The following is a 23,080-nucleotide window of genomic DNA, read 5'->3' on the forward strand; positions in this document are numbered from 1 at the left end:
ATGGGGGGAAGGGGAAGGGACGGGAAGCGGAGGGAAGGGGGCGCCCGCCTCCCGGCCCAGCCCCTCGGCACAGGCGCCGTGTGCGGCCCCGCGCCGCGCGCTGCCCGGCGCCGCTGGCCCCGCCCGGAGAGGGGCGGTGGGGGCGGGGGTGAGGAGGGGGACGGAGGCGGCGCGGATTGGAGCGGAGCGGAGCGGGGCCGAGGGAGGCGCCGCCCCGCAGCGACGGGCAGGGTGGGAGTCGGGGTGCGGAGGGGAGTCTCGAACTCGGGACCTCGGGGTGCGGAGACGGGGGCGGGGCGGGGGCGCGGGGACTGCCACGGAGGGTGAAGGGACCCCGGGGGGGACCGGGACTGAGACAGCAGGGCGAGAGAGAGCCCAGGGCAGAAGCCGGGACTGGGAGAACGGACGCTGAGCGCAGGGCCGGAGCCAGGGCTGAATCCCGAACCTCAGGGCGGGACCCGGCGCTGAGATCCCAGAGCCCAGCACGGGAGCCGGGACTGGGAGCCTCAGACCGGAGCCTCTCGGGGGTCAACCGTAGCCAGGACGGGCGGCAGCCCCAGCACGAGCATCCATCCCTGCAGACAGGCGGCTCCCGGCCAGAAGCCCCCACTTCTGCACCGTCCTCGGTTTAGCACAGAGGGACACCAGCTCTCCCCACACCGCTGGCACACGGCCCACCAGCCCCAGCTTTGCTTAGTGCTGCTGCATTCAACCCTGCTCTGCTGCCAGGGGGAAACGCAGGCACGAGCAGCTCCATCGTCCCCACCTTGCTAATTAAAGCCCCCAGAAATAGGTCAGGCTATTTCCATCCCGAGGCCATAATGACCGCTCAACAGGGTGAAGTGTTTCCTTTCTCTTTGCCCACGCTAACTCTCCACGTGCAATTCATCTACAGAGAGCTTCGGCTTCAAACACTGCAGCCCCCGAGCCTTGACATTTTAAAGGAAAAAGCCTCCAGCCTTCACAGAAGCAATATATCTAGTCCAGCCCACTGCCCACCCACTTATCACTGTGGTTTCTTCCACTTCCTACGCAGCTTTGCATCTCCAACTGCCAGTCTTTCCCTTTGCATCTTATAAAAGAAGTTATTTATATTGCAGTGTCATCCACGACAAGCTCAGACGAAAGTCTCAGCATATGGCAGCCTGTTATTGAGCAAGGAGCATTGTGAAAGGGAGCACCAAAGCAGCCTTTTGTGACACAAACAGGCACGTAGGATGGGTTTTTATGGTCTTTCTACAGTAAGTGCCACATTTCTGGGAAACAGCAGGTAATGCTACAAACCAATTATCTGACACATGATGGTACATCTTGAAAAAGAATGCTTGTGAGTGGCTTTATTGCTACTGTGATAACACAAGCCTGATAGCAAGGTCAGCACCAACGAGCTCAGCAGCAATAAATACCATGTGTCATAATGGTTGATTGTATTAAGCAAAAATAAAATAGAAACTGGAGAAGAAATGGAAGCAAATTAAAGAAAAGCAGGTCTGCTTTTAGTTACCAACAAGAGGAACACGGTGGTATTGTGTGATGTGTTTGTGGGAAAAGGAAGAAAAGCAGAACTAAAAGGCAGAAGGCAGGGAAAGTGGGAAAAAAAATGAAGTGTAATTCCCTGCTATGTCCCAGGATTTACAATGCTTTGCTGCTATTTCCAACTGTTGTTGACCTGATCTCTTTCTCCTGGAGCTACCATCAGCCTGTGCCACTCTAGATTTGTTATTCCCTCTTGGAAAACTTCCTTAAAAGGAGCCTCACCCAACTCTGCTTCTCCCCTCTCTCCACTTCTTCCCCCCCCACAATCGTCAGGTCCTAAAGCATGGGAAAATGACAGATGTTCAAGCTAAAATAAAAAGGCCTCTGCTTCTTTCCAAGAGAGGGAGATGTGGCAAGTTTGTGAGCACGAACAGGATTACTCTCAGCGTGCTCCAGATCAGCAGGAAAAATCTCCTGATTCAAGGGAAAGATGCTGCGGCCTATGAATTGCAGGAAAAGGCAGAGCTAGTGTGGTTAAAAGGCAATAAAAAAGGAGGGTTGGGGCAGCGGAGCTGTCAGCTGGCTTCTTCCCATGAAGAAAAGGAGTTAGTCATCAGAACTGAAAACTTCATGCAACTTCAGCACACATGGAAACGATGAAGCGAGGAGCAGCGAGGAGAGGCAGCCAGCATCCTCCCCACACTGCCTTCAGAGCAGGTAGGACAGTCCTTTGGGAGCCTGCTGTGAGCCAGCAGGACTACAGTGGGACACCAGTTCACTCCACAGAGCGGAGTTTAACCCAGCCCAGCTCACGTGTGAGGTGCGAGTGCTGCTCTGCCACGCTGTTTTCACTGTCCTGGGATTTCTTTTGGCACATTCCCACTTTTGGTAGAGGAAAAGCACACTTCCCAGTGCCATCCTACGCCCTATGAGAGCACATACACTCAGCCTTCCTACTGTCACAGGTCTGCAAGCAATGCAGTTGTGTGCATCACACTGCCAGCTCAAAAGGCTGAGCAGCAGCTGTATGGGTGGTGGGCAAACCCAAGCCTCACACTGCAGCAGGAGGTTGGCTGCCCTCCTTCTTCCAGGCAGGTACATTAATGCCACCCACGTGCAGGCTTCAGCCTCTACCTGGAAGAACATTGCTGCCCTGTTGTCTGAGGCTTACAGAAGCCGTAACCAAGTATGTCTGGGGCGTGCTGCCAGGGCGAGACGTCCTGCGAGCATCCCACACAGGGCTTCAGCACTGCCGGGGGTCAGGAACTGCTTCGCTTCGAAGGAACTGCAGGGAGAATCATCACTGCATGAGCTGCACCGCAGCTCTCAGCACAGCCATGTCCTGCCAGGCAGCACGCAGCCAAGCAGCCCTCCACAGCACATCACCACATCTAACTGCTTTCCCCTCTTAGCACAGCTCCTGTAGTCTTCACAAATACTTGACGCTATGCATTATTGCTAGCATAAAATAAAAGGTGAGGCATTCTCCTAACGTAAAGGTGCACACAAGCACAAACATGCCGATTTTTATGCAGTGTGCTTTCTATTCTGCATGCAGATTTTGTGGGATTGCTTGAGGAAATACTGTGAGGGCTCTCCCAAGTCTGAAGAGGACGCACACCGCATGCATGCAGCACACCTCCGAGCTCCCATCCCACTGCTCCTTTGAGATCAGCACACACACCAACAGGGAGAGCCCCCTCGACAGACCCGTGCAGCTTGGACTCCACATCAGATGAACAAAACAGTAATCCTATTTTTAAAGGAAGAGAAAGCCATGCACTTGAAGCAGCAAACTGTTCTGTACGCGTGCAGTATAGATGCTGTCCCTTTGGAATAAAGGAGCAGAACAGGAGGAAGCTTCTTCCACGTAGAGGACATTACCCTATATAGGAAAGAGAGACTGTCTTGCACTGTGATAATCCTTTTCCCCATCAGTTTTGATTGCCAACACATCCACAGTCATGAGCCCGCTTACAGGATGTGCCTTCTACCCTATGCATCTTTTAACATATTTTAAATCATACCTAAGAAACAAACTAGTTTCCCAGTACTCCAGCAGCTTTAATTATTAATGTTCCAGATACTGTAAACCGATACTGTAAAATCTACCCAGACACTGGAAAATGAGCATACTTCATACATTCAAGGTAACAGACTCACGATGGAAAAAATCTAGCTGGGCAACCAGCAGCATTTGTCTTTGTCACAGTATTTCCAGCAGCACTGCATTTTCCTGTATGATGCAGAAACTCCTGCCCCAGTTCCAGCACCCACTTTTTCATCCCATCCCTTGACACGGACCAATCCTCACTTCTCCCAGCTGAATCACTCGGAAGGCACACGTTCAAGGGACAGGAAAAATGTCACCAGCTGCTGCTTGCTTTCAAGCCAGGACAACATTGCCATCCCACGGCCCAGCACCGCAGTGCAGCTCCCACGTTTGGTCGCTGCTGCCCTTGCAGCACCACAGTTCATTACGTAGCACACAGGAAGAATCTCGGTTTGTAAACCGTGGTAGTGACAGAAGAAGGAATGAAAGTATTCATTTATCACTGCAAATTTTGCTCTGTGCTGAAAATGCCTCATAGCAGGCACGCGTTTCAAAACTAAAGCCATCAGAAGTCAGATGAATCAGAGCAGAGCCTGCATATCCACCAGCCCATCACGACAGAAATCTGCAACAAAACATGTGTTTGCACGTGGGTCAGCCCCAAAACTGAGCTGAGGAGACCCATTCCATTGCAGTCGTTGATTGCTTTATAAAAACTCATGGAAGCTTTGGAAGATGCTGGCTCTGGAGCTGGCAATACAGGCAGGCCGTGTGCCAGCGCTGGAACAGCTGGGCTGGAAGCTCACACTTCAGCTACACAGCAGTGCAGCAGGGCCAGGACGCCGCCCAGCCAGCAGCCGTGTGCTCTGCCTTTGTGGTTGCAGAGCTGTTCCAAAAGCTAAGCTTCCATTCCAAAAAGGGGAAAAAAAAAAAAAATAAACCCACATTTTCAGCTAACTCAAGCTTAGATTGATTTCTTCTACAGTTGGGAATTGTACTGTTTTAGGGTTCAGTGATAGCGTGGACAGAAGCACGCTGTGCCCCACTCTTGGCTAACGGTGTGGCTTTGCAGCCTGGACAACATCAAAGATCTTTCACAGGGTGGATCTGATGCAGAGATATGAGCAGCTGTCAGCCAGTCCTGAATAAAATGCCATTGCCAGGGATGGGAACGGCCTCACTGAGTGCAGAAGGCAGGAATTAAAGTGTTAGCATGGTTCAAAGACAAACCAACCCAATCCAAGCACGTGAATTAGAACCAGCACAGTCCAAGGCTCAGGGCACAGAGCAGCAGCAGAACAGCCTGGTCCCATGAGATACAGAGCTTAGGGTCAAAATAGTACAAAATAGTACACATCTTTATACATCAGTGAAATATTTGTTAGCACTCATTGCAGCACATCTGCATCCAGCCTCTGCTGGAACTGCACTTCTCCACAGAAAGGAATAGAGCGATCATTTCCACTCACATGATGTCTGGGTAACACGGCGGGATGCCTGGCAGCAGCTCTGCTCACAGATCTGCTGTTTGCCCTCACCTAAAGTCCACCTTCTGCTGCTCACTACCAAAAACATCTCCTGTCAGAAACGCCTTTTGTTGCTGCCAACAATTAAGCATGCAACGCAATACAAGCTCCTTCCAGCTTTTCCTCAGGTCATAACATTTTTGAAAGGCCTCAGTAAATCCAAACAAATTTTAAGTGATTTCTTTTTGTTCAATTCCAGGACTCAGAATTGTTGGTGAATATTTAACAGAACTATGCACAGATTAGACCTCACCTGCAACTTTAAGTTTCTCCAGCATATAACCCATCTGAAAGGCCATGGAAGTCAGCCTATCTGTATTTCTCAAGCAAACACCGTTTTCAGGATGTTTTTGTCCCACCAAAGTTAGCTGCTTGTCTTACAATACTTCAATGCTCAAGACAGATTCCTGTTCAGCTGTTAAGTACCACATTTTAACTCCACTGTATCAGCTCTAAGCTTGTTATCTAGTTTCTTCCAGTTGAAGATGCTTCCAGAACATCAGCATCAGTAGATTAAGAGGCTTCTTGCAAAACTGCTATTAAAAAAAAGAATTCTCCTGAAGGCTTTTTAATATATCTTTCATAATGGCAAGTTCTTGGGAGTTCATACCAAAGCAGGAAAACAGATTTACGAGTGAGTTCACTATCATAGAATGTTTTCTGCATGCTTCACTCAACAGCTACAAGGCAACAAGCAACCAGACTTGTTTGTGGTCAAGGCAGAGCTGCTGTTTGAAGTCAGAGGAAAAAAACCCTTCTGCCTGTTTCCATAATTCATGAGGCAGAGGTTTTACAAACTGAGGTTCTTCCTCCCACTCTGTTCAGTAGCTTTGAAGCATCTGATGATGAAAAATGTAAGGACTTGCAAGTTGAGGGAGGGGGAAGGAAGAGAGAAAAATGAAGTTTCAAGAAATACGTAAGTCACTGTGCTCTCTGGATATGACTCCATATCTTAGAGTTGGGCAGAAACCCATAAACCCAGTCCTGGCCAGAAGCAAGAGCCAGTGAAAGATCAGCATATGCCCAGCTCAGACCTGCTTATTTATTCCTTTAGATGTTTTTACTGAACTAAATCAACCCATCTTCACCATTTTATCAACACAAAGAATTCTATCTCTCTAAGACAGCAATCTGCCCTAAATGTTTTTCTGAAGACAGCTCCCAGCCTGTTATTTGTTTCCCCAAACTCAAGGGGAAGGAGTTTGCCATAGGCACAAGTAAGACAACCCAGTTGTTTTTACTGATGAAGATCTTGAAAAATCTTCCCCTGCCTCTGTTTTCTGTTTGTTTTAATGTAGATGAAAACCTGAAGTTCTCACACTGCACTCTGTTACAGTAATGAAAATTCAAGCATCAAAACGTACAGAAGTAAGGAAAGTAAGAAAAAACTCATGCAGCTCTGTCTCAAGATAGAACACCTCAAGGATTTCCATTTCACTTCATCTTCTCTGTGTGTTACAACACCCACCTGTAGGTCTGGAGTAAAAGGTTCTTCCTTCTTCCATTTTGTTAGCTGGCAACTTTAAAACTTCACAGCAATATGCTGCTGTTATTTACAGCCAACAGAAAACCATGGATCAGTGAGGAAACTGTACCTACACACAGTGTATTCAAAGCTAGCCATCATACACACTGACAAGGCCTTGCAAGCATAAGCATTTAGAAGCAAGTTCTCAAGCAGCCCTTAACTATATAATAAGGTACTGATACAAACATAATGCCTACCTACAAACCCAGCAGTCAGGCACACACAGATGGGAGCTATTTCACTCTTCACCAAGGACAGCCTGGATTTTAGTCATCTTTTGCATTTGTGCCAGAAAGAGTAACAAGGGGACTGGGGGGGAGAAAAGCATTCTTACGATGACCGACTGCAACTTTATTTTCTGTCTGCGTTGCTGGGTATGTCAGAAGGATGAAGACCCCATGTGCTTCTGCTATTGATCCCGTACAGTCTCTCATGTTACACGTTTGGTGGTCACAGGCTCTTTTCAGGGGGAAAAAAATCAACAGCTGATTGTGCTAGACAAGCTGAGAGCAAGGTAAGAACACACATCAGAATCCAGCAGGGCCATTCAGGACAGCCATGCCATCAATTCACATTGTGAGACACCTTCAGAACGGAAAACAGAGCAGCAGCTCTTTGCACTGCCGAGGTGAAACCCTGCCACCACATGGCCAGGGCTGAGTGCAGTCCTGCTGCCAGGAAACCAGGCACCACACAGGGCTCAGGGCAGGTCGGGCTGCTCTTTCCCCTTTCAAAGTGCTGACCGTGTCCAAGCTGACCATGCTTGTGAATACTCTCCTCCTCAAACTGTATTTGTTAGCAGCAATTCGGAAAGAAATTTGGCTCTGCTAAGAGCAAAAGTCTTTGTTGTCTATTTTCTTCATTCAAATTCAGCTAGGATGAAGTGCCTAACAGCTACTAACCCAGCCTACCCGTGTCACAATCACTGCAGGTGGGGAAGGCAATGGGGAGTTGCACTTGCTGAGCTCGAGGAAATCTGATTTGGTCTCAACTGAAGGTGATTCTTCTAGAAAGCATAATTTTGAACACAGAACACCTGAGGAAAACAAAACGGTTAAAAAACAAATGAATCACTTAAAGACAAGCCAACAAAACAGCCACTGTTTGTGGAGACAACCAAATGAAAACGATTTCATTTGATCTCACATGTTTTGCTTCACACATAAACAAAACACTTCAGCTTTCCACTTCATCCACATTCATTGCACAGGAACATATGCCTTCCATGTAAAAAGATGCTGTAGAAAACCACAAGATTGTAAATACTAGATTCATGATTTGTTTGCAATTATATTTAATATTAATTGTATCGTTTTTACAAAGCAGTGGAAAATAAAAAAAAAAAAAAGAATAGCAAGAAACCCTCATCTGCTGCCTAGCATCAGTAATCCTCAGTGGTTTGTTCACCATTTATAAGGAAAACATCATACAAAGCTGCTTGTCACAGAGACTCTTCCACAATAAGGAGCTTCTGGTGCAAACCCAACCCATCTGTCAGTTCATCCAGGTTTCCTCAAAGGCCCTCCTTCTAAAATTGAACCTGTCTGCCAGTGATAATATTCCTCCCTCCCATGTATCTTCCAGCCAAACACAGTAAATCCCATTGCACTCGTGTAAGGTTGGCGAAGCCCCTCGTTGTTAAGCAGGTAAACTGAGGTCTAGTCATTGATTTGTTTGAGGCCAGACTTCTGGATGGTCAGCCATGGAACCCAGCTCTCACAACCACAAATGATCGTCCTGGCTGGAGGCTACTTCCTCACTAAAGAGAAAACAAAGTGACTAATTACACTGACATTATTTCTTCCTTCACCCTCTCTTAGAGGATCAGGTATTTTTCTCGTGTAGCTGCTGTTAATATTCAGAAATGGTGTGAATCTGTGTTAACACCTGTGCTCAAACAAATCCCAAAGGAGGCAGTGTGACAGCAAACTGCAGGCAGCAGACAGTGGGTAAGCTGAAGGGACCCCAGGCAGGTTAGCCTCATCCACCTGCAGAGGGGCCCCTACGGCCTGGTCTCCAGGAACAAGTTCCACCTCCTTCTCCAGACAGGGGGTTATAGCCTGGAAGGACAGATGAGAAATCCACAGTCACAGCCAACAGGAGTTTGCCAACACGCGTGGAACGCCACAATTCAATTTCACAATGATTTGCACCTTATTGCACAGAGAGCAACTCAAGGAAAACATGAGGAAAAGGAAAGCAGAGAAATTATCCAGACTTGAGAAGGTTCATTTTATAGTGCTGATGGTAAAAGCCATTGCAAAATGTTTGTGTTCTAGTTGGACCACGGGGATTAAATTAAATTGAAATTAATTGCCACTTAATTCCTCTAAGTCTGCATTAAAGCCTTAATGGTGCTCTGCAGTTGCAGCAGAACAGTAAGGGTTTATCTGTCCTCCAAGAGCCCGAATAGCTAAGGACATCAAATAATCATAGGATGGCCTGGGTTGAAAAGGACCACAGTGATCATCCAATTTCAACCCCCTGCTGTGTACAGGTCACCAACAGCAGACCAGGCTGCACAGAGCCTCATCCAGCCTGGCCTTGAATGCCTGCAGGGATGGGGCATCCACAGCCTCCTTGGGCAGCCTGTTCCAACTCTGTCACCATCTTCAAATCATCTTTTATTCCAGTCCTGCATGGAATATTCTAAAGGTCAAAAAACTTACCAATACTGTAAGATGTGTTTTTAAATGAATTAGAAAAGGCAAACGTGTGCAGTGAGGCAAACAGCCACTTCAGCTGAACCTCCTACTGCCACAGCTACAGGCAACTTCATGTTATCAGTAAGTACTTGGAAAGATTCAACGTGGCAAATACCTTCACTCAGTACAAGGCAAAGGAAAGTGGAAGCCTGCTCCTAGCCTTGCTAACGAGCAGGTTTCAAAGCAACCTGTCTGAAACTTCAAGGGTCTTTGAAGCTCGTTTTTCTCATACTAGCAAAGTTCTGCTTTCTAGCTCAATTCAGCAGCTGAACAGTACAGATGGCTCTTTTGCTTCATCCGTAGCTAACTCACGAGGAGATCAGAGACCTCTAATTCTATAATCTGTTAGTTGAGCCAAGATTCTGTTCAGCTGAAACTAGGACAGGTAGCATCTGGAAGGATGCCTCAGCCCAGCAGCCCCAGTCATGTTTCCCAGCACGGGAAGGAAATGTGCTAAGAGAAAGCATGCATTTCTCATCCCTGTAGTGGTCAACGTTCTGTGCAGGAGCTACAAAAGATACTGGACAGCAGCAGACACTCGACTGCATATAATGGGATGAATCAATCCATCAGACAGTTCCTTCAAACGTTGCCAGCAGCTGTTGGTATGGATGCTCAAAGCAGAACTCAGTGCTGAACTGCTACTGAGATGCAATATTCTTTAATCAATAATCATAGGGTTCAATACATTCAATCATGTAATTTACTCACTCCTGCACCCTAAGTGCATTTCCCTTTTAGCTTGTTGTGATTGAGGTTTATCTGTATAACCCAATCCACTGTGGAAAAATCATTATTAAATTATGATAAATTAACAATTGCAAGTATAGCAGAAGTTGTTAGGCCAAGAGGAGAGAAAGGACAACAGCTGCACAGCTGATTCACAGCAGTGATCCTTATGTGGAGGATTTAAGGCTACAGACAACAAGTAATTAATCCATCAAGACAAATTTCAGTGGTTGATATTAAGTGTGGTGGTAAGACAGTAATGGTGGTTTGCAGAGCTGGCAGCCATTCTATGGGTCAGCAGGATTTGTGCATCCAGCAGTCGTTACCTCAACACTGATAAACAAGGCCACATTCTTCTTAGGGAAAGGTTTCAGTGGACAGAATCTACATAACACAAAGTAAGATTTTCTTCTTACACTTCATTATTATTGCAGGTGACCAAAGGACAGACCAAATGGAATTAGATGGCTTTCACACAGTGAAGGAGGAGTCCCAGATGTATTGCAAGAGCCTGTAGTTTTAGTCACAACAATCTCAGTGAGTTATGGCCAAAATGCTGTCTCTCCCTGGGGAAAAGCACGAGGGAGCTTCCTGCTGCTCTGCCCAGAATTCAAACAGACCACAGTGGGTAGAGCTAAAGAACTCACTCGTAAGGCACATTTTGTTTCCTCCTTGAATAAGAGAAAAATGATGGGTAATAATATAATGGCTTTGTACACAGCAACACGAGCTGTGCACTGAGCTGCACGCAGCTCTGCCTCAAGACAGAACACCTCAAGGGTTTCATACTCACCACCTCCTCGCAAGGGCTTCTTGTTTGGTTTAGATTTCGGGACTGCTGATGAGGTGGAGGCACCAGATTCTGCTTCTTGCTGTTCAGCAAAGCAAACATTGCTCAGAACTCAGTCAGTGTGAATTCAGCTGATCTAATTACGTGCACGTAACCTGATTAACAACACAGTTGTTACCTGACTCAGTTTCAGGTTTCCTTTATAACTTTTTCCTTCTTGCATGCTTTCCCACATTTCTATCTTCTGCCTTCGCTTCTGTTCTTCAAGCTAAGAAACAAAATGACAACACATCAGACTAAGATTTTAGCATGAATTGCCATTGCTACAGAAACAGCTACAGCAGGGTACATGAAAGCCACTGGATCCATCTTTACCTGATGCAGTATCTCAGCTTACAGGAGCATTGACTTTTTAAATGCTCAAGCTTTCCCAAGGACAGAACAGCAACCCCTCTTTCCCCAGTACACACAGATTTGGACTGCAGCTTATTCTGACACCGTGATGCTTGAAAGTACAATAAAACTGAGTGGCCAGCTTAAATCATTCGTCTATGGAAAGGATGAAGCATTGCATCTGATGGTCACTGGATGCACAGTGAAGGGCTCTACAAAGCAAAAGGTGCTTTTCAAATTAGCAAGATAACCAGCTATGCTTCTGGAAGTGTCAGTTATAAGCTGACATCTGGATGTAGCTGATTTCAGAAGCAAAGATGAAAGAACCAGGATTAATGAGCAATATTACTGTTTTGCTGATCACATCCACTCTTCTACATTGATTTACAACTCCAAGATGGCAAGGCCCAAAGTGTTCCAGCCCAATACATTCTTGCAGAGAAGCATTGATCACACCAAGAATGAGCAAAACACTAACCATATCAATCACTCTAATTAACTAAGAGCAGGAGGACCTCAGGCCAACACATCATACAAGTACACTGAACGGCCATCATGATACCTAATGCCTGTTATCACAAAGTGCATCAACCATATGAAAAGCAGATCGGATGAAGGAGGGAGAAGAATCCCACCTCCCCCATCCCAGCAGAGGGATCCTATTCTGGTATCCAGCATGGTATGCAGCTTTCTACAGCAGCAGCAAAGCACCTGATGACAAGTTAGGGAGTTAAAGAAAGAACAGCTCTCCAGTTACCTGTCTTTGTTTTTCTTTGTATCTTTCTGCTTGTGCATTCAGCTCCTCTTGCATCCTCAGACGAGATGCCAACAAAGCTTCTTGTCTTCTTACCACCATGTCAGGCTCTAGGGAACAGTCAGAGAGTTTGCAACGCAGTTTAAAATGGACTCTAAACGGTATCCTGAAAGAACCACAATAAGGAAAGGCACACATCTCTCACTGCAGCAGCTCCACAGAAAATCACAGCTCAAGCTCAGTTTGCAGCTGATTTTTTACAGTAACTCATATGCTGATTTAAATTTCATATTTGAATATTTTTAGAGCAATTGCTTTAACGAGCTTTTAACGAACATGGACACTGATGGAACAAACCCATACAAAATTAACATCCGAGCATCTAGGATATTTGCTTCTATTTCTGAAGCATTTGCTCAATACAACTTCAGAAATATCATCCATGCTTCACAGGAACCCCATTTTTATCCACAGAACTTGTTTGATGCAGAAGCAGAAGGCAATCAGCCCACATCCACTCCTCCTCCTCCTTGGAATTGCTGCTGCTGCTTGGGTTACAGCAGCAAAGCAGAGGCAGATTTAACATGCTCTATCAGCAGGGATATTACTCACAGCTGTCAAACATATCTCAACAGAAAACTGGCAGCCTTGGGAAATCTACATTAAGAAACTGCCCCCCTTCACCATTGGCCTTCTCACCCAGAGGTGGTGAGGCACTGAACAGGTTGCCCAAGGAGGCTGTGGATGCCCCATCCCTGCAGGCATTCAAGGCCAGGCTGGATGTGGCTCTGGGCAGCCTGGGCTGCTGGTTGGCGACCTGCACACAGCAGGGGGTTGGAACTACATGATCATTGTGGTCCTTTGCAACCCAGGCCATTCTGTGATTCTATAAGGAAGTTAAAAGAAAAATGCTACCCAAACCAAGGGTAAATATCACCCTTTTCTTTTTTTCCCAGTTACTGAAGTATCTCCAACATTTGTTTGACTCCTTAAGTGTTTGTTACCACCCAACAAATGTGAAAAAGAAATTTAAGTGGTTTCAGGAATTTTGTTTTATAGGCAGATCTGGCAATTGAACCAAGATTCAATTATGACACAAAAGACCATCAGCAGAATAAAGGCATGTAAATAACATTTTCTGAGGCCAGCGTGCCAGAGGGATTAGTGCCAATCACTTATTCTTTCAGCAGATCCATAAGGAAAGACCATGATTTACAGCAACAAGTCTTCAAGAAAGGCAAGACCATAACCCTGTGAGATTTTCAACCTTTGCCACACTTAAAGGGCAACACAAGCAAGAGGCAGCTACACCCCAAAGGTACACAATCCTAATGGAGTAGGAATTGTGAAGGAATAATTCATAGAGACAATGAATATTAACCAAAAGTTTGGCTTTTTTCAAGCCTTTAGCTATTGCTTTTCTTTGAGAATTCTCTTTTTATACTTGACCACAGCTCCTTTGAAGCATGTGGCTCTCTAAAATCCTGCACTGTCAGAGCAGTTATTCCCTTGCACTGCCCTGCTCCTTTTCTCCCAATCTCATTACTTCGTGCCCCAATCCCATCACATTACAGACTTTTAGAGGCATTTCTCCTGGTTTAACATTTCCTTATTGTTGCTATTCAAAAAGATCTGAACAGTTTTGCAGACCTTACAATCATAGGCTCATTAAGGTTGGGAAAGACCCCAAAGTTCACCAAGTGACCCCGTCCCTCAGCCCCACATCTCCACAGCTCCTGAACGTCTCTGCACAGTGACTTCACCACCTCCCTGGGCAGCCCGTGCCAACGCACCACTGCTCTTTTTTTCCTGACATCCAACCTTTGGTCCAATGTCAGGCCTTCACCTCCCATCCCATTGCTGTTACCTGGGAGAAGAGGCTGAACCCCCGCCCCCCCAAAACCACACCCTCCTCTCAGGGATCAGCAGAAAGCAATAAGGATTCCTGAGCCTCCTTTACTCCAGACATCCCCGTTCCCTGAGCTGCTCTCAAGACTGCGCTCCTTCACAGCTTCGTTGCCTTTCTGTGGACACAGCCCAGCGTTAAGATCCCCCTCTGCAGAATACCTTCTCGCTGCCATGAAGCAGCATTCTGCACGCGTGGAACCGAACTGCTGTCAGACAGCTGAGCAGCCCCCCGCAGGCACCCGGAAGCCGACAGCCAGGATGAGCACACAGCCCTCAGCGCCGTACAAACCTATGTCTGCTCCAGCTGCTCCTCGCTGGCTGCTGGGCCTCATCCCCCACCGCGAGGAAATCTTCTGCACGATGAGATAGATGGCGACGCAGGCCAGGAGGACGTACCAGCCATAGCTCGACAGCAGGGCGCCCACTGTGAGGAGAACGCGGCCCCTCAGCACGGACCACCGCCGCCTGAGGCAGGCCGGACAACGCGGCTCCAACCGCGGCTCCTCACACCGCCACCCCCGAGGCCCAGCTCTCCCCGCCTCACGCCCGGTTCTCCTCACCCACTCCCCTCACCCCACCGCTCCCCGTCTCCACCCCGGCCCCACCCGTGTGCTGCAGCAGCTCGAGCCCTTCCCGTTCCACAGCCGGTTTCCCCGGGCCCGGCCCGGCTCCGCCGCGGTCCCCGAGCTCCATGGCCCCGCTGCCGCCTCACGTCCGGGAGCCGCCCCTCCGCCAATCACCGCCCTCCCCGTCCTCTGCCGCCTCGCGGACAAAGAGCCAATCGGCAAACGAAAGGGCTGACGTCACGGCCGCATACACCAATAAGAAGAAGGGAAAGGCGAAGGGACCAATCGCGGAGCTAGCCCCTCCCCCCGGATGCAGGAAGTAGGCGGGGCACAGGCAGAGCGGGCACGGCGCTTTATTGAGCGCGGCGCGGCACAACGCCACGTGGGCAGCTCGGCGTCGGCGGGAGCTACGAGCCGGTGGGGACGGGATCTTCCTCCATCTCCTCCTCGGCGTCCTCGGCCGAGCCTGTAAGAGCGGAACGCAACGCGATGAGTGCACGCTGTGAGTCTGGTGCTGCACGCCAGATGTGGGTCTGGCCGTGAACGCTCTGCCGGCCGGGCAGCTCGCGCGCTGAGTGCACGGACCGAGGGAGGTGGTCCTGTGCCATCCCAACCAGCAAATCACAGCCATCTCACATCTGTGAGGTTTTTCAACGCCCTCCCAGCGTAACCTCCTTGCTGAGATCACAGAAAGGAATCGAAAGAGGGGGGTTCTGTTTAGGAAAGAAAAGCAGCACCGTCACCTGGTTTTCGTTCTCTGCCGGGGATCTGGCCGGCCTGCAGCAAGCCTTTCAGCCTCTCCACTTCAGCCAATGTTGAGGCATTTGCTATGGCAGTCTGAAAAACAGACAGAGGAGCACAGTGAATCTTCACGTGCAGCACATCAGCCCACAGAGAATAAACACAGCAAGTTGGTTTTGTTTTGCAGGTAAGTTAAGCCAAGCACAGTCTTGTTCCCCCCAGTTACACAAGCTGAGCTGTCCTGGGCAAGCTCCAGGCTCAAAACGAAGTTTTAGTTACGTTTTCCATATGACACGGTAGAAGCTACAGAAAAAGCACCTAGAACAAACAGAACCTTCTGTTCTACTCATCTGAACAGTCAGCCGTTGCCAGGAAGAAGAAAACATTTCTTCAGTTGGGATTCCCGATTGTTTTCCTCTGCTTTTGTCTGAGTGCTGTTGGGCACACTCACCTTAATTGCCTCAACATCACCCGGCGAGGGCCCGGCTTTCTTTTTGTCTGTGGGCAGACCAGCGCCTGGATTGAAGCTTCAGAGGGAAAAGCAAAGAGGTGCCGTTACTCCCTGGGAGGAGTGCGTGCTTCTCTTACTTCCAAAGCAGGTTTGGAAGCATTTCATTCAATCAAGTGTAGTATCTTATCTTTGTTAACAAACTGATACAGTGATGAATTGCCTCCTTCAGAAACACCAACCACTTGTCCTCGCTGTCCCATCCCCCCTCCCATCTTTTCATCTGCTCACAACAAGAGGCAGACTGTCACTTTGTAAGCAAGCAGCTGACAAAAGACGTTGGATTTGGATGTTGTTGAACACACGGGAGGTCTGTTACCATTACAGAAAGCAGAGTGGATAAAGACAGAGTAAATGAAGTTGGATTTCCTCTTCTGACATGTCTAATGGGATACTGTGACAGCCCATACATAAGCCTATGTTAGGAGAACACATCTGTCTCTGAAAATGGAAGTCACAGAGCACACAGCTGGAAAGAACTTCCCGAAATAGTGACCCAGTTCAGAGACCTGCAGCCTCTCCTGCAGCTGCACGTGGACATTTGGTGTGTTTATTGGGTATTTAGTTCAGTGATTTACTTGCTCTAATGCTATCACAGACCTCAATCATTTCCACTCACAGACCATCGTGAGAGCCCATCTGTTAACAGTTTCGAATGCTCACAGTCACTGGCAAACCAGATTTTTCAGTTCCCAATCAAAACTGAGCAAACAACAGCCACCTCTCTGCAGTAAAGCAACAAAGAGCAAAAAACCAAGAAGTTTCCTGCATTCTGATATACAGCAACCCACCCTGACCAAACAGATTTCTGAGATGTGTTCACCACCATCCAAAAACTAGGGATGTCTCAGGGCAGTCGTAATGCTGCACACAAAGTGGTGTTTCTGAAGGAGAATGCCAGTGGAAGTGTTTGTTTTATCTTACGTTTTGGATCTCCTGGCAATATCCTTTGCAAGCTGTGCACCCCGTTTGCCCTTGAACATTTTCTCTGCCTCCTGTCGCTCCTACAGCGATACCACACACACAAAGTTAATTTGAGAACGTAGCATTGTGCAAAGCTGCTGTCTTTGCAAAGAAAGATGCTCTGGCTCATCTTCAGTGAACAACGGCACGAGGAGAGCAGGCATAAAAACAAGCACCAACACACTGCAACACTGCACTCGAGGTGCATCATGTCAGTGCTCCTGCAACAACCCCACGCTTCTACAGGGAAAGCAGAAGGCTCTGCTGTCATCTCTCATTCCTTTCTCTAGGTTTGTCTTACCACCACTGTTAGCAGCCAGAAAAGTCAGACTAAACAAACAGCAGCAGCAAAACACATTAAAACTAATGAAGCAGACTGTATCCTTAACAGTGTGAAACCATCAAAGAGAAGCATGGCTTTCAGAGCCTCGCAGGACACAGTTTCATACAGTTTACAACTGGGGCAAAAAGCTCCTTGTTTTCACTACAGTCCCAAGAGTTAACAGGAGAAAAGGTCTCCATCTGGTGTTCAATCAGAAGGTGACAGACTTACTTTGAGTTTCACTTTCTGAAAATCCAGCACTCTGACTTGGGGAACTTTGTAGATAACATATAATCTGTAATGCTTCTTATTTGTTACTGGATTCCTTAAAATGCTACAAGGCAAATAAAGGTCATAAAGAGTCACTTAGTTTGAAATGTATTACAATAAATTACAAACAATGGCTTTTCTTTTCAAGATGACATACCTCAGGTAAGTCAACGATTTAATACTTGACAGTGGATCCAGTTCACCCTACGTAACGGGAAGAACAGAGTAAGAATCTCAAATCCATTTCACAGCCATCAAATATTTCAGAACGAAGCTCCTGAGCTCCTGGCTCTGAAAGAGGACCTAAAATCCCCCACTCCTTTCAAGCTCACTTGTTTGGAAACGGCAGCATTTGCACCATTGTGGCAAATGACTGCAGTGAGTCAACAGTGTTCCATTCAATGGCACTGTATGCAATTTAAAACTGAAGAGTTTTGGTTTCCTCTATGGAAAACACACATCCCAGAAAAAGGAAAAAAACCAAGACAGTAACAAAGCAAGTTTCAGTCCTAACACATAACTAAGAATTGTAAGCTTCAAGCAGAGCTGCTGGCTATTAAATCTGCATAAATGGATTCAAATCTGTCTAATTTCTACACGTAAGACAGCAACAAAACCAATAAAGTTGCACTAAGGCACCTTGCTTATGAATTCATTAATTCAAAGGAAGAACATGAGAAATTGTGCTCTTAGGTTTTCTACTTTTGAGTAAGAGACAAAAAAAGTTCAAAGTGAATTTTCATATCTTAAAAAAAAAAAAAAAAAACAACAACAAAACCAGGGGCTGTTTATTCAGTCCAAAATTAGACCTAAAATATTTCATTTCAAGGTATTGAGGTCACTTCCCTGAGTGCTCCTTAGTGGACTCTCGTTTGCATTTTAGAGACCAAGCAGAATTACTACAGTTAGTTTAGCAGGAAGCCCACCAAGACTTTGCTGCTCCACTGCATGCTGCAAATGATGTTCATTAGGATACATGCACCACCACGACTACCAAATTCACATCATTCTGAAGAAAAAACTAATCAGAAAGGTGACAAAAACGCACAGTTTAGAGCCATTAAGATGTTTTCTGCATCAATAACTTACCAGTTCAGATATGTTGTTGTTGGTAAGAATGAGCTCTGTGAGACTGGGCAGAGCTTGTTCAAGTCCTTCCCCAATCCGACTACAGAAGAACAAAAACACAAAGATTTCACCTTTGGCTGGAAATTAACAATGATGAACATATACAGAGAAATACAAAAATCACAGAATCATTAAGGCTGGAAAGACCTCTGAGATCATTCGTATTAGGTTAGATGTTAGGAGGAAGTTTGTCACCCAGGGGGTGGTGAAGCACTGGCACAGGTTGCCCAAGGAGGTTGTGGATTCTCCATCCCTGGAGGCATTCAAGGCCAGGCTGGATGTGGCTCTGGGCAGCCTGGGCTGGTGGCTGGCGACCCTGCATGTAGCAGGGGGTTGGAACTACATGATCATTGTGGTCCTTTGCAACCCAGGCCATTCTATGATTCTATGACGTGATTCGTTCAGCCCAACCCCAGCCCACCCCCACCATTCCCACTAAACCACATCCCTCTGTGCCACATCTCCATGGCTCTGGAAAACCTCCAGGGTCAGTGACTCCAGCACCTCCCTGGGCAGCTGTGCCAATACAGAGCACCTCACTTAAACACAACCAAGTATGGCACCAGCAGAAGTTTGGGTTAGCATAGCTTTCTAACAAAGCTAGCATAAAACACCAGCAGCCACTGTAAGGGCATGAGGTGCAGCACAGCAGCCCAGTTCATTCAGTTGCAGGTATCCTTGTCTGTGTGTCTCTGAATGTGAGCCGACAGTGTGCCCAGGTGGCCAAGAGGGCCAGTGCCACCCTGGCCTGCATTAGAAATAGTGTGGGCAGCAGGAGCAGGGAGGTGATCATCCCCCTGTACTCAGCACTGGTGAGGCTGCACCTCGAGTACTGCACTCAGTTTTGGGCCCCTTACTACAAAAAAGGCATTGAGGCCCTGGAACGTGTCCAGAGAAGGGCAACAAAACTGGTGAGGGGTCTGGAGCATAGGTCTTATGAGGAGCTGCTGAGGGAGCTGGGATTGTTCAGTGTGGAGAAGAGGAGGCTCAGGGGAGACCTCACTGCATTCTACAACTTCCTGAAGGGAGGCTGTGGTGAGGAGGGGTTTGGCCTCTTCTCCCAGGCAACAAACAGGACCTGAGGAAATGGCCGCAAGTTGAACCGGAGGAGGTTTGGGTTGGACATAAGGAAGAACTTTTTCTCTCAGAGTGGTCAGGCACTGGAATGGCTGCACAGGGAGGTGGTGGAGTCGCCGTCCCTGGCAGTGTTCAAGAGGCGTCTGGATGAGGAGCTGCAAGATCTAGCTTAGTGCCTGTGGTAGCAGTGGTAGTGGGAGGGCGGTTGGACTGGATTATTTTGTAGATCGTTCCAACCTCATGATTCTATGATTCTACTATGGGAGTAGTGAACGAACTTCAAAGACTCAAAACAAATTCCAGACCCTGCATCTCATTGTCTTTCTGAAAAGGGAACACAGACCTGGGGCAGAACTTTGCAATGAACAAAGCTGGCTAATTGAGGGCTGAAGCAAGTACTGAGCGTTATTTCTTCCCCATAAAGCAAACGTTTCTACTCCTGTCCAGTACTGAAAGACGCAGGCACACTTCTCTTCCCAAAAGCATTCTCGCCTGTCCCAGGTCCCGTCAGATCACAACACAAGCACGTACCAAATCCTGTTGTTATTCATCAGAAGAGTTTTCAGCCTTCTCAACAGAGGGAACCCATCCAGTTTCCGGATCTCATTATCCGAGAAATCAATCGCATCAAACTGATCCAACGTGGCCCCTAAGTTCTCAATGACGGGGATTTTATATCCTGCGGGGGGAGAGAAAAGCAAGGAGGGAATCAGCACCCACAGGTCAAGGAAAGAAAGGAGGCGCAGTGCCGCCTCGGGGGCAGATCTGAGCGGGAAGAGCGGGAAGAGCCGCAACAGCCGCACAGCCGCTCCGCAGCCCGGCCCGTTCCCCTGCAGGCCCCGCGCCGCCCAGCGCGGCCCTTCCCGCGCACGCCGCTCCCACACGGGCCCGCGCCCCCCCCCCCCCCCCAACCCAGGCACGGCTCCGCCCGGCAGATCCGTCGCACCCCGCAGGTCGAGCTCGCGGTCTCGGACGGCGTTGGTGTATTGAGCCGCCTGCTCGATCAGCTCCGCCGTCAGCTTCACCATCCCGCCAGGCCGCGCCGAACCGCCAACACGCCGGACCGCCTTGCCAGCCGAGCGCCGAGCAGCCGAGCGCAGCCGAACACAACCGAGCGCAGCCGAACACAACCGAGCGCAGCCGAACACAACCGAGCGCCGAGCAGCCGAGAGCAAGCGAGCGGGGCCGATCTCTGCCGAGCCCCGCCAGGCCGCGCAGCCGAGCGCCGAGAGGGAATGGGCCGTGCTCTGCTCCCTTCAGCTCCTCCTCCGCAAAATGGCGGTCGGGGAGGAGTTGCGTGGAGGTGGATTTCCTGAACGTCCCGGACTGGAAGGGAAGCGCCCAGATCACGGAATCACAGGATCACAGCGTGGTTGGGTGGGAAGGGACTTCGCAGGGTGCTGCAGGGAGGAGCATCCACCGCCTCCCGGGGCAACCTGTGCCAGTGCATCACCAGCCTTACTATAAATAAAAGCCACGTTTTCCTTGTGCTCATCTAACTCTGCTGTGATCACAGCTGAAGCACTTCGGCAGCTTGTCAGCAGAGGGAACTGATGTCCTATGAACACCTCTGCCTGTGGCCAGCACAGCTGGAAGCATTTCGGGCCACCTCTGTCCCCTCTCTGTCCCAGGCTGCCCTCTCACTACCGTACGGATTTGCTAAGCTGAGCACAGCTGGCCGTAGCTGCTGGGGAGCTGGGATGGCTCCGCCTGCAGCTTCACTTCAGCAGGAACCAAATCACCGGGCCTACAGCTGGCACACTGACGCTCCTTAATTTGGGCTGTGTGAACACATGAGCACAGCTGACATGAACTGAAGGGGACATGGGAAAGGAAGCCCCGGGTCCCCACGTCCTGCTGAATGTCACCGAGCCACCACCTGTGTGACTCCAGAAGGCTCCTCCAGCACTGCAGGCTCCCTCCATGAGATGAGAAGGAACGATTTCTGCACTGCCCGCTATCTATTGGGGAGGGTTCTTCGTGAGCTGTGACGTTTCGGCAAGCCCAGAGGACATGGCAATAGTTGTAACACTGCAGCTGTGTTTGGCAGTACATAGTGGTGGCTCATACTTACTCTGGGAGCACCTAAAGCATCGCCCTGCTTGATCCACAGGATCTGTTCTGGCTGGGGTCAGCTCCTATGCTCTGCATCAAAAACACCCTCGCCACTACCTGACACCACAGGTGACACGGGAGAGCGCATAGTCAGGTTGTCATAACATCTGCATCTCCTTAAAAGAAGTTAGGAGAGAGGAGAGAGAAACAAATAGCATAAGGAGAAGTGAAGAATTAGCAGCGCAGTTTGACTCAGGAATCCAGGGATGCTGAAGACAAACATTGCCTTCAGTCATGTCAGGCACTGAAAGGGGATGCTTCAGCCTCCTGGAAAGCAAATAAAATGCAGACCTTTCTCCTTTCACAATACAGCTGTATGCCTCAGCTCTAAGGCTGTAACGGAGTTGTAACTGCGAGCAGACGTTCCTGGTTTCAGATGCTGTACACGAGCTCTTGAAAGCTCCTCCTTTGTACTGGAATGTCAAAGCAATGGTTTGTAAGATGCATGCTCCCCACTTGTCAGCTACCAGGCAGCAGATGGCTGTGGATGCAGCCTCACAGCCCAAAAGCAAGCAGGGCTGCAGGCTGCCCTAAGAAGATTTTCCAGAAAACAGCTATTGTAGTTCAGTCATTGGCACCAAGAGACAACAGAGAAACGGGCTTTAATAAATTGCCCAAGTATTCGTTTATCTGGAAGAGACAGACACTTTGATCCTCTGCACATACCAGTGGCAGAGAGACTTTAATAGCTCTGAGCGAGCATTGCAATAGCCTAGATAAATAATCTGAATGTTATTACTTTCCAGGAATGAATTCTGAGGGAGTCGCAGCCCTGGGAAACACTGGGAGCTGATGTTGTTGCATGAACTCAACTTGTAGAATTTGTTTCTCTTTCCCTGCAGGCTGAAGGGCAGCAGAAAGCTGAGACTGCTGGGGATTGGTCATCTTCAATTGCATTGCCTCACCCAGGCTGTATTTTCACATTTTAAGTTGTGCCAAGGACGTAGGGGTAAACATTGTTCTCTTTCCTGTTTTCTTTTTCAGCATTTCAGTGCATCTAAATATACCATGGAGCAGTACTGCAGGCAGAGCTGAGCCAGGGAACTGGAAGTCAGAGCTGACATGGTGCTTCTGGTTGGGACTGGGACACAGCAACAGAAATGGAAGTTTGTTATTTTATGACCAAAGTGGCAGAAGCCAGAAGCATTTCACCCCACTCCTGACCTCTGGTTTGGCCTGAGACCAAAAGGGGGATCCCAGAGCAGCAAAAGGAATCAGTGTGTGATAAATCATCTGGCTCACTCCCGTCTATGCTCTGATAAATGTGAAGAGCTGAGAGAGGCACGAGCCCACAGCAGCATAGCTCTGAGGAAGCATCTTCTCTCAGATTCTGTGATCCTTGTGGATGCCTTCCAACTTGGGATATTCTATAAGCCCCACATGGGAGGGCTGTTTTCTCCTTTTCCATACTTAGAAAGCTCAGTACCAGATACCCAGGCACTACCCTGGGCACTTGGCCCACAGTTAATCGCTGCAAAACAAACACAGTAACAGGCTCCAGAGCTTCCTCTGCTCCCAGTCAAGAAGG

General features: G+C 48.4%; 2 protein-coding genes across 5 annotated transcripts; both read right to left on the minus strand.

The window, feature by feature from the left end:
- Window positions 1-6,683: 6,683 nt before the first annotated feature.
- SELENOS (selenoprotein S) lies at window positions 6,684-14,573 on the minus strand. 4 transcript variants are annotated; one of them, XM_042876104.1, is made up of 7 exons: window positions 14,468-14,573; window positions 14,152-14,286; window positions 11,958-12,064; window positions 10,986-11,075; window positions 10,811-10,889; window positions 7,495-7,619; window positions 6,684-7,407 (listed from the first exon to the last, which is right to left on the minus strand). In XM_042876104.1, the coding sequence occupies exons 1-7, from the start codon at window positions 14,553-14,555 to the stop codon at window positions 7,171-7,173; spliced, it is 861 nt and encodes a 286-aa protein (XP_042732038.1). In that variant the 5' UTR covers window positions 14,556-14,573; the 3' UTR covers window positions 6,684-7,170. The 4 variants fall into 4 exon arrangements, with proteins under 4 accessions (XP_042732038.1, XP_042732040.1, XP_042732042.1 ...); XM_042876108.1 differs by lacking the exons at window positions 6,684-7,407; window positions 7,495-7,619 and adding exons at window positions 8,557-8,643; window positions 10,344-10,401; XM_042876106.1 differs by lacking the exons at window positions 6,684-7,407; window positions 7,495-7,619 and adding an exon at window positions 7,756-8,643.
- Window positions 14,574-14,765: 192 nt separating this feature from the next.
- SNRPA1 (small nuclear ribonucleoprotein polypeptide A') lies at window positions 14,766-20,529 on the minus strand. The gene is made up of 9 exons (XM_042875918.1): window positions 20,384-20,529; window positions 19,969-20,116; window positions 18,322-18,400; window positions 17,390-17,436; window positions 17,194-17,296; window positions 16,602-16,681; window positions 15,621-15,696; window positions 15,172-15,265; window positions 14,766-14,894 (listed from the first exon to the last, which is right to left on the minus strand). Exons 1-9 carry the CDS (start codon window positions 20,463-20,465, stop codon window positions 14,836-14,838), a joined length of 768 nt encoding a protein of 255 aa, XP_042731852.1. The 5' UTR covers window positions 20,466-20,529; the 3' UTR covers window positions 14,766-14,835.
- Between the last annotated feature and the right edge of the window lie 2,551 nt (window positions 20,530-23,080).

Source organism: Lagopus leucura, unplaced genomic scaffold (assembly GCF_019238085.1).
Source record: "Lagopus leucura isolate 7727_CA_CO unplaced genomic scaffold, USGS_WTPT01 Super-Scaffold_100015, whole genome shotgun sequence".
Taxonomy (NCBI): Eukaryota; Metazoa; Chordata; class Aves; order Galliformes; family Phasianidae; genus Lagopus; species Lagopus leucura.

Excerpts from the sequence above, each read along its gene's own strand:
- SELENOS (XM_042876104.1), bottom strand. The coding sequence starts at position 14,555 with ATGGAGCTCGGGGACCGCGGCGGAGCCGGGCCGGGCCCGGGGAAACCG. Across the intron at positions 10,890-10,985 it reads GAAACCTGAAACTGAGTCAG|CAAGAAGCAGAATCTGGTGC; the intron begins GTAACAACTGTG and ends TTTGCTGAACAG. Across the intron at positions 7,408-7,494 it reads CTGCAGTGATTGTGACACGG|AGCCAAATTTCTTTCCGAAT; the intron begins GTAGGCTGGGTT and ends TGCTCTTAGCAG.
- SNRPA1 (XM_042875918.1), bottom strand. The coding sequence starts at position 20,465 with ATGGTGAAGCTGACGGCGGAGCTGATCGAGCAGGCGGCTCAATACACC. Across the intron at positions 20,117-20,383 it reads CCGCGAGCTCGACCTGCGGG|GATATAAAATCCCCGTCATT; the intron begins GTGCGACGGATC and ends CTCCCCCCGCAG. Across the intron at positions 15,266-15,620 it reads GTGATGTTGAGGCAATTAAG|ACTGCCATAGCAAATGCCTC; the intron begins GTGAGTGTGCCC and ends TCTGTTTTTCAG.